This window comes from Sinocyclocheilus anshuiensis, unplaced genomic scaffold (assembly GCF_001515605.1).
Source record: "Sinocyclocheilus anshuiensis isolate Anshui unplaced genomic scaffold, SAMN03320099.WGS_v1.1 scaffold3, whole genome shotgun sequence".
Classification (NCBI taxonomy): Eukaryota; Metazoa; Chordata; class Actinopteri; order Cypriniformes; family Cyprinidae; genus Sinocyclocheilus; species Sinocyclocheilus anshuiensis.
Genome location: NW_015548205.1, coordinates 629,266 through 640,627, shown reverse-complemented (window position 1 = coordinate 640,627; position 11,362 = coordinate 629,266). Strand labels below are relative to the sequence as shown.

At 34.8% G+C, this 11,362-nt stretch overlaps 1 protein-coding gene across 1 annotated transcript in view; it reads right to left on the bottom strand.

The window, feature by feature from the left end:
• Nucleotides 1-11,362, bottom strand: part of LOC107653480 (ephrin type-A receptor 5-like) — a 29,158-nt gene that overhangs the window by 16,332 nt on the left and 1,464 nt on the right. The window contains exons 2-7 of the mRNA XM_016440201.1: nucleotides 10,353-10,512; nucleotides 8,836-8,938; nucleotides 3,448-3,515; nucleotides 2,314-2,439; nucleotides 1,086-1,271; nucleotides 709-770 (exon numbers count right to left, since the gene is read on the bottom strand). Coding sequence (XP_016295687.1) covers nucleotides 709-770; nucleotides 1,086-1,271; nucleotides 2,314-2,439; nucleotides 3,448-3,515; nucleotides 8,836-8,938; nucleotides 10,353-10,512 — 705 coding nt within the window. The remainder of the gene's footprint in view (nucleotides 1-708; nucleotides 771-1,085; nucleotides 1,272-2,313; nucleotides 2,440-3,447; nucleotides 3,516-8,835; nucleotides 8,939-10,352; nucleotides 10,513-11,362) is intronic.

The window sequence follows — 11,362 nt, the reverse complement described above, 5'->3', positions numbered from 1 at the left end:
ATTCTCTCTATCCGTTAAAATAAACCTACCATAAAAATTACAGACCCTTCATTTATTTGTAAGTGGGCAAACTTACAAAATCAACAGGGGATCAAATAAATACTTTCCCCACTGTATATATATATATATATATATATATATACACAAAAACTACAATTTAAAACACTTATATGAACACGTTTTCATCATAACAAAATAAGATTAATATATTTATATTTCATTTGATGCACAAAAACGCAATACAATAATAAAGTACAATTTGTATGGATTTGCTCAATCACAAAACACTAGTGACACATAATAAATAAATAAATAAAATACAAACTTTTTTTCATTATAACAAAATAAGATATCACTTTAAAGTGTCCCTTTTAAACGTTACATATACTATAGTAATAGCAGTAAATTTATGCAAATTATGCATAATTAAAGCAACTAACACTAACACAACTAACCCTAACCAACTTGAAACCTCGTAGTACACAATTAATTAATATTACTCAGTAATTATTTGTTTAATTACACTGTAACAAGGGACGTTCAAATAAAATGTGACTAATCATCTCGTCATTTTTTTCATGACATGTCCATAAATTTCATACAATGATGAATGATATATCATTTAATGATGTTTATTGACATTTATTACAATGTTTGTTGACCATGTCACATTAGTGTCTTTGTTGACTGAGAAAAGCAGAAATGTACCTTCAAAAAGGTGTCCAGGGATCCATTCTCCATATATTCTGTTATTATCATAACTGGTTTACCTTGCAGAAATAAAACACACGCATTTCAGCTTCAAGGTCTTTGTTATGTTACTATTATATGACACATATAATATAAAACTGGTAACATAAAAATGTGCATCATGTGGTAACAATTTAACTTCTTTTATTTGAATCAAAAACATTATTTAACATTACCGAATCAACCCAAAAAATGTTTAGGTTACACCAACAAAACTAAACTGAGGGGTAAAATCAACAACAAGATAACAATTACAGGTTAACATTTTTTACAGTGTAATACTGAAACAATCATTTTCAAAAACAATCATAATCAAAAGACCTCCTAGCACTCACTCTTAGTGATGACCCCCTTGAGGTGGATGATGTTGGGATGCTCGAACTGGCCCATGATGCTGGCCTCGCCCAGGAAGTCCCTCCTCTGCTTCTCGGTGTAACCGGCTTTCAGAGTTTTAATGGCCACTGGGATCTCTCTCTTCCCTGGCAGCCGCAGCAAACCGCTGCACACCTCACCGAACTCACCTGCAACCGCGAGGCAGAGCCATCAGTGAACCGTGGCAGGAAAGAGCCAGACAATGAAGCGTCTCATTGTGCTCGGGCAGATTTCCCTCGGAAAGCGACAAAGTGCAAAGCTACTGAGGGATGAACTTCCTTCTGAATGAATAAAGTCTGAACCTGACATCACTCCAGACCATTCGTCTGAGGCTCTGAATTAATAATGTTGTAAATAATGTTCAGTTTCTTGCACAAACCGATCGTTTTGCTTCATAAGACCTCAATATATGATCAGGAGCCACGGGTATTAATTTTGTCTTGCCTGGTATGCTTGTTTATATTCTCAAAGATGGGCAGCCATTGACTTTTTATGAATCACCTATGCATTTAATGTATCATCAAGGACCACAGTTTTAGCTAAAAATCTTTGATAACACTTTACTTTAGGGACCAATTCTCACTATTAACTAGTTGCTTATTAGCATGCCTATTATTGACATATTGGCTGTTTATTAGTACTTATAAAGCACATATTCTGCATGATCATATTCTACATCCCTAATCCTACCCAATACCTAAACTTAACAACTACCTTACTAACTATTAATAAGCAGCAAATTAGGAGTTTATTGAGGCAAAAGTCATAGTTAATGGTTTGTTAATAGCAACAACTGGACCTTAAAATAAAGTGTGACCAAATCTTCTTAACTGTTCTACTGAAGAACAAAATTCTCCTACATCTTGGATGGCCTGAGGGTGAGTAAATTAACAGCAAATTTTCATTTTGGGTGAACTGTTCCTCTAAGTAGAAGATATAATGCTATGTGGTTGCTAGGGCATTCTGGGTGGTTGTTAGGGTGTTGTTAGGCAGTTTATCATGCATAATTTATCCAACATAATGATCCACAGTATCTAAACAGATTTCATCTCATACAAAACGCTGCACAGTCAGTCCAAACGCTCCAAACGTCTCAAATACTCCTTCTCAGCAGTGAATGTTCACCATGCAAGCTAACTGTAATTCTGTTCCTAAGGCCTGTTTTGTTTTAGTCGCTCATAACTCACTCACCGGCTCCAATAACTCGCTCAATGGTGATACAGGACACATCAATCTCCTTGGCGAACTCGTGGACGGCCTGGTTGGGATCTTCGTAGGTGTGAGGATCGATATACGTGCGGACCGCTGGGAATTTGACTGTGATGAAGAGAGAGAGGACAAGAAACAGAGAGATAGAGGAGGAAATGTTGAACCCTGGCCCTTCACAGCTCTGGGGTTGGGTCATGTGATGTACCGTAAGAGGATGCACGCAGGAGATGCTGTTTGAGGGTTCATCTCTAGAGACCGTGTTTGTTATTCCCTGCTGCGCCAAGCACAACACATTGATGGATTGCTTTAGGACTACATAATAAGAATACACCAAAATATGCCACATGTCTATGTGTCGTATTATTGGCTACGTGGATAGTGTGGTTGCAGCCTAATGGGCCAGTGAGGTTTTCAGATTACAGATGGGTGTCCCAGTTACTGCAATGTTACTAAACAAATAATTTAAGTCTATTGAACTTTTCATCAGTCCTTCTATTGCAAATTTATTATTATTATTATTATTATTATTATTATTTTATAACAACATATTAATCAAAATCAATGTTGCTGTAAATACATTTGTAATGATATTAATAAAAACAACTGATTATATTTATTTAAATATTATCAGTAATAATAACAATAAAAACATAGTAATAATAATAATATAAGTAGTAGTAGTAGTAAAACAAAGATATTAATATGAATCAATGTTGCTGTTATCCATTTATTAATATTTTTCTTATTATACAATATTTAACAAAACATTATTATTATTATTATTATTATTATTATTATTATTATGCAACACTGCATCATTAATAATAATTATTAATACTGTGAAAATATATTTGAAAACATATGTATATTTTCTAAATTATTTATATCTTCTGTTTTGAATGTTTGGCAATATTTATTGTTTAATATATAAAAAAATATATACAACATATGTACTATATTCACACATAGGATGATGGTTTGTGAAGAAAAAAATAAATAAAATAATTTTTTCAAAAATCAAAAAACATTTATAAGCTTATGATGGGATGAGACTATAGCCCACTGAACTCTGGCTGACCCCAGACGTGTCTGTCTGTCTGTTTCAGTTAGACTTACTGTGTCCATTGTGGAAGTGCATCTTCTCCTCGTCTGGATCTTGCTTGGCTTTGCTGTAGCCACAACGTCTGTGAAAAAGAAAAGCTGTGTTATTGTTTATACATCGCAGTTGTCTGTGATGTATAAACAGACATCAACCCTGCACTCGTTTACTCTCATTTTTAGATGCAATGCTGCTAATTGAACGAGTGGATACGGGGATGGTAATGGTTTTATCTGCTTTCAGCACAAGAATCCTCCAGAGGACACTATCCAAACACACACACATGCAGTATGACAGCAGTCTTAAGCGAACCCAATGCATCACTGCTTTATCTGCCAGCAGAGTGTTTGCATGTGTGAAATGAGAAAGTGAACATTCAGACACAATGAACTGCAGAAACAAAGTGATATCCACTACAGACCTGAGATACAGTACAGCCAGCAGAGTAAAATTATTTGACCACCTGTACATGATCACTGTATATTATCTTCTATTTTGCAAATAAGTTAAATGAAAATGCAATTATTAGTGCATAACATATTAATTATCATCATAAAAGATAAAATAGGATTTAGATTTTAGTACTGATTTGAAATTATTGCTATAAAATTATATGACAAATGTTATTAACTGTAATAAAATTAATTAGAATGTAATGTGATTAATTTGATTACAATTTTAATCCAGGATTAAAACTAACTAACTAAATAAATAACTAAATAAACAAATATAATAAGCTTGCATATAACTAAAATAACAACAGAAAATATGAAGATAAAAAAAAACTGTAAAAACACTGATACTAAAATGACAATGTTTTAAACAAATGGTAGTGTTAATTGTTATTAATAGTATGATTGATAAGAATAGTTTCAAATATTATTCTAGAGTTTGAACTGCATGCCACAGTATTGGAGTTTTCTGCATGTAACGCAAAAACACATGTGTACTCCATAATATAGAGTGCATGCTGCCAGGAAAACAGTATGCAATATGCAAAAATAAATGTGATCGTGTACTTGACATAGTGCATATGCACATCGCATACTATTTCCTTGGTAGCTTTCAGTATATATTATGCAGTACACTAGTATTTGATTATGAGTTCTCCCACAGTCTATAAAATACCATTTACCGGATGCTTACTATGAATATCAGTTTATGGCCCAGTTTATGGCCCAAATTCCAAACAAGCCATTTCCCTTTCAGGCCGACCCTTCACTGTTTAGGTGTGAATGAGCATGAATGAATGTGTGTGAATCCCGTGGGATTTGGCTGTATGGCTGCAGTCTCAGGGGAGACACACATGCAGAGCTGATGAGTCTGACCAGCATGTCGACCCTGAAGCCCCGCCTCTTCCTGTGCTCCACTTTCTTCTGAGAAAATGATTGGACCTCTGTGCTGTCACTCAGTCTGACATATTAAGCTATAAAACCAAAATCCCAACTAGAAGAAAGGCTACTCTTATGATTAGTATAAGCTTTATATGTATATAAGGCTGCATGTATACATATTTGACAATATTACTGTTTTTACTGGCTCAGTGAGCATAAAAGATACACTAATAGTCTATTTTACAATAATAAAAGTATTGTTCAGAATTGTGTTCTTTGTCAACTTTCGTTACATTAAAGAACCATGGAAAAAAAGCATCAGCGTTTGCACAAAAATATTAAATATTAACTGTTTTTAAGTTATAGATTGGTTGATTTGAGCAGTAAATCGGCATATTATAATGATTTCTGAAGGATCATGTGACTCTGAAAACTGGAGTAATGATGCTGGAAATTCAGCTTTGCATCAAAGAAATAAATTACGTTTCACTATATATTAAATTAGAAAACAGTTATTTTAAATGATAATAATATTTCATAATATTTCTATTTTTTTTAATAAAATAAATGTAGTCTTGATGAAAGTAAACAAACAAACAAATAAATAAATAAATAAATAAATACCCCCAACCCCAACCCTTTTGAATGGTACCTTTAATGATGGTAGAATGTCGGTACCTTTCTATACATGAATATTTCTTGCATATGTGAAGAAGTGACATCAAAATAAAGTGTGATATTGTGTATATTCTCAGCCAGTGTCCTCGACTCAACCCAAAACCTTCACACCATCACCTTCAAATGTCTGCGAGGATGGTTCTCTGACAGCTTTACTAACAGCCCTGTCCAGCAGGAGCCTGTTCTCCAGTCAGCCTGGGGTAATGGGCTTCTGACGGTGCCCTTGCAGCTCATTCATGAATACGTCTTGACCTAGTAAGGCCAAGAAGGCCATTAACAACCCTGATTGCTTCCTGCAGGAGAAAGCGTGCTTCAAACCCATCTGTGACATGAAAGGTGACGGAAGTGTCAAGGCTGTGGCCCGCATGATACACTGATATACACTTTAAGAGTAATTGCCTGAAACGGTCGCACCCTTGAGGGACATCCTAACCCTTGCTTAAACAATTCAACTGCCTTTCAAGTGGCAATCTCGAGGATTCTGAGGAATTCAGCCTGCTGATGTCTGTTTGAGGTCTTGCTCTCGTGCCAATTGTCAATCTCGAGGAGGACTTGACAGCATTGGATTAAAGGCTGCGGTTCAGTTCAAGGGTGAAAGGTGAGGAGAGACGGACATTGTTTAAGGTTAGCATTGGCTAGTTAGCCCATTCTCCACTGACAGACATTCAAACCCTTGAAAAAGTTTACTTAATTGTATTGCATGTGCACTCGTAATGTACTTCAAGTATATTATAAAAAAAAAACTGTACTTGCATATAATATAATATTAATAAAATAAAAGGCCATTTAAGAGAGACACTTTCATGATTATCTTAACACACTTAAGTACACTTTTAAAAAGTGCACTTTGTAATAATGCAGTAATAACATAGTAATAAGTAATAAACATTAACACACATTTTAAATATTTGTTTTAATCTTTCAATAATTGTACTTTAAAGTACACTTAGTCTGACTAACTAGCACATGTAAAGTAGGCCTACTTGATTATAATTTTAACTGTAGTGTGTTAATTGCAACTTCATCTTTACAAATGTGTAATTACAAATATTTAAATAAATGACATACAACAGTGAATATAAAATACATTCAAATATATTTTAGTTACCTATAAATGACAATAGAATTAGTTCATTTTTCAATGACAATAGAGATAATTGTGAAATTACATTTAAATACTTACTTAAATCCTATTTGGGTCAAACAAGCACTATTAAGTTCAGCTAATTGCACTGAATATACATTTAATCAATGTTAAATTGAAATGGAATTGCAATAACTAAGTAATAAGTATGCTAGAGTGCACTTCTTTTTCATAATAGCTGTGTATTTTGATGAAATAAAATGTTAAGTTGTGTACTTCCATCAGGAACGAATGGAAATGCTTACGGATTCCAATGCTAATGTTAAAGCTAACACTAACAGAACACGTTCTTCAGAGGTAAAATGGAGATGTTAAATCAAACTTTTACGACTTTGGTTCACGTATAGTACCTGGACGCAGGAAATTATTTATTTTCAGTCAATCTCTCTTTAAATTTCAAACTCAATATTCCATCTATTTATAATAAACCTTTTCATAAGCGCAAACAAAAATGAACAAGTTTACATCTGCACCTGCACTTCCAGCATAATTCCAGTAAATTGCAGACTGTTTATTATAGATAGACAGAACATGGCTCCTCTAGCCAGCGAGGACAACAGCATGCTTTACTGTCTCATTTTAAAATGTTGCGGCTGAAATGCTAAATAGGACAGTGTATATGAAACAGGATATTGTTGTTGGCTCCTCGTCTTGCTCTGACATTATGTTTTGTGATCATGGAAACACCGCTCCCATTATTTACATTAAGAAGCAAACAGGCACATATTTTCCCTACTGTAGAACTGTGGCCAATGATCAGAGATGTAGATATGTATGCATGTAATTCCCTCGGTAACCAGCTCAATACATGACAGAGAAGACTGACAGCTAAATCCATTTATATGTTCAAATATATTCACATGGCTGTAAGTAAAGTAAATAATTATGTCATTCTCATGTTATTTTTGTTTTCCTCTCATGTTTCTCATTTGCGTGAACTTTAGTATACATTTCAGTATATGTTGTGTTTAGTTTCAGGCAAATACTACACTGTAAAAAATGACCGTGAATTTAACGGTAAAAGACTGTAAAAATGCTACAGTAAAAACCTGTTAAATGATTAACGGTAAATTCCCCTACTACTGTATATACGGTGAAAAACTGTATTGGACATTACATGTATTGGACATACATTTTACGGTAGTATACCGTTTTTGGAAGTGAAAAATACCGTATTGAACGTGAATGACACTGTGCGCCTTCTATATATGTTATTATTTAAAAGCTGCTTGTGATGGGCTTTGGTTCATCATGTGACTTTCTCAAGTAAAAACCGTAAAACCTAAAACGTTGCTACCGTACTTTTTACGGTAAAATTCCGGCAACCACAGCTGCCACTTTTTTACCGTAAATTTTACGGAATTTTTTTTTACAGTGTACCGTTATTAGTGTATAATAAGTACAATTTCGAAAGTCATGAAACCTCCTACAAATATTGTAAGAATCTTCCAAAATCTTCCAGTAATTTTCTTTCTGATGGCATTACCAAACTTACCACAGTTTAACTTTAGCAGCAAAACATTTAGAAATGTTGTGAATTTTGTTGTTTTTAACACTTTTTTTTCTTCATTTACCGTATTGGCCCGAATATAAGACGACCCTGATTATAAGACGACCCCGTTTTTCCAGATGTACCTTTTGGAAAAAGGCTTTTTAAAAGCCAAATCTTGTTTTTTCTCGGTAAAACACATTTTGTCATCAATTATTTTCATATACCATATTTTTCCTATTTTAATTTTTGTTTTGAAAGTATGGTAAAAACTGGTAAAATGTACAAACAATCACATAAAAAATATACACTTTAAAAAAAAAACAAACAAACAAAAAAAACAGGTAGCCCATCTGAATTAGGACATTTAGGCTATCCATCTAATAGTAGCCTACCAAAATCTTATGTGCTCTGTGCTCCTTTAGTGAAGTTTACCAGATGAATGGAAATACTCACATGACTTTCTAACATTTGCAGATAAGGATCCAATCGTGAGATGTAATTTATGTTCTGAGATAAATCATGTCTCAAATGCATCAAAGATTACACATATCTGTCTAAGCACCTGACAGGGCTTGATATAAAGCATGTCTCATCACGTTTATATCATGCACTTTTCCTGTAGCAGCTCACTTTTCTGTTTTCCAGATGCGTTTTGTCCATTGAAATGCTTATTCACTACTTTAAAGTAACATGACAGACTGAGATTTTCTGTGCACAGTGCGCAAATGTGATAATCACTGTTATGGTGTCTTCTTACCTGCCACTCATCAGGAAACCTGTGACCAAGGCGACGAGGATGATGGCCACAGTGACCGCGACAGCGATGATGGGCACCTGACCCTGATCACTGGAGGCCGCTACTGCTGGAACACAGACACAAGAGAGAGACAAGAGCACGGTTTGAGAGCAGCTTTGTGCCATTTCATCACAATCACTACCTTGATTCCTGCTAAATTCACTTTAACTGTACTGTGAAATATCAATTATTACACACAGCCAACACTGTGTGGCATATTAACTATGACTTTTGCCTCAATAAACTCCTAATTTGCTGCTTATTAATAGTTAGTAAGGAAGTGGTTAAGTTTAGGTATGGTGCAGGATTAAGGGATCTAATATATGGTCATGCAGAATAAGCCATCAATACGGCCAATATGCTAGTAATATGCAACTGGTTAAGAGTTGCTCAAATATGAATTAAATGAAACATAAAAACCCGTGTTAGAGCAGCAGCATTCTCCCTAATGTTGTCCCAACTAGTCAAACACAGTTGTCTGAACAAAGAATTTTAAATTGAACAATATTGGTGAAATGGGTGTGTGAGTTCCCAGCATGCACTGCGATATGAATAATGCTGTTAATGTTATTGGATTATTGTTTCACTGTTTGCTGACTGTTGTTGATTTTTTTTTTTTTTGTTATTCATTGCATTGAGAGCTCATCCTTTTATATGCTCTTTTTATGTGCATCAACAATAGAAGTTTGTTGCATCCTATATGTCTTTGCTTTGTAGGTGACATTCTGTGCATAAAATAACTATAATAATCAATAATCAAAGTCACAAGCATAGCATCACATATAGCATTTTCTGCATATTTGAACACTGTATAATAGTGACTATATGATTTTGCGATCCATCTTTTCATACTGGTGACAACTGATGGACTCATACATCTACCTACAAATATTATAAAGGGTAAAAACATCCACTGATGCTCAACAAAGTAAATAAATATGCAGAAAATGGCAGATGGAAAAATGCAAGCAAGATAAAGTTCACATACGTTTTTCACAGCACTATGAATGGAACGTGTTTATTAAAGACATGAAAGATTATAATTGTTTGTTTGTTGTTAGCTTAAGCACATTCTGTTTGTTTATACTTGCGACTTTGATGAAGATCAGATGATTTTTTTATAACCAATCAATGTAGAAAACCAACCAATCCCAATGGGTTCACATACATATTCTTGCCACTGAACATATATCAGAATCAGTTCATTGTGTTATGAACTGAACATTTGCTAAACAAGAAATTCATAATTGCCTTAATGAATTGGTTGAATGAGGCATTTTGCATTTAGTGAACAAAAACATTGAAATTGACCATTTTTTAAAGACAATAGCGGAGAGAACTTAAAAAAAAAATCTGAAAGCATCAAATTCCCTTTTTGCAATACATACATTTTTATTTTACAATGACTTTGAATGTGGCTCATCCATTTCAATCTTATTTTATTTTTGGTTTGTTTGTTTGTTTTATGTTTCACTTACAGTAAGGGCTTGTTTCAAACTCAAAGCGGCGACTGAACCCTCCGTAGCCTGCAGAGGTGCGTGCTCTAATTTGAAAGATGTACGCTGAGGAAGGTTTAAGGCCATCCACCAAAACATCCGTCTCCTTTGACTTTATGATGGTGTAGCTTGTTTCCTGATCCTACAGAACCACCAGAAGAAAAGAGAAGACAAAAACGGTCAGAGAGGGAGAAAACGAGGGATAAAGGCCTCACATGTCATGAGAGAACGGCAAAGTGTGTGTGTGTGTTGTGGCCAGTAGTGAGGATCGGTTTCTTCATTGGCTTTTTTTTAAAGCCCTGTGTTAAGTGCTCCGTCCATTAGCTTTCATATGAGTGGCTGTGGGTCATCATAGCTTTTTTCGTATTCTAAGTGCATCGTATCAGTGTTTCACAGAACAGTCCAAAACACTGAGGTCATGAGGAGCTGAGGCTCGTTTTCAGCCGTATTCTGTCTTTAAATGGCTCAACAAAGCAAGCTGCAAATGCTGCAAGGTGAAGAGCAATCAGAGAGGGCGATCGGAGAGCAGATTAAGTTTCGGGCTTTGTGAGGGTTGTCGCCAGTGGGGTGGTCGACTGAGACGCCCAACGACAACCCTGCTGCTGGTAACGTCACTTCATTAGAGGATGAAGTAAAAACCGTAAAACCTAAAACGTTGCTACCGTACTTTTTACGGTAAAATTCCGGCAACCACAGCTGCCACTTTTTTACCGTAAATTTTACGGAATTTTTTTTTACAGTGTACCGTTATTAGTGTATAATAAGTACAATTTCGAAAGTCATGAAACCTCCTACAAATATTGTAAGAATCTTCCAAAATCTTCCAGTAATTTTCTTTCTGATGGCATTACCAAACTTACCACAGTTTAACTTTAGCAGCAAAACATTTAGAAATGTTGTGAATTTTGTTGCTTTTTTTTCTTTTTTTTCTTCATTTACCGTATTGGCCCGAATATAAGACGACCCTGATTATAAGACGACCCAGATGTACC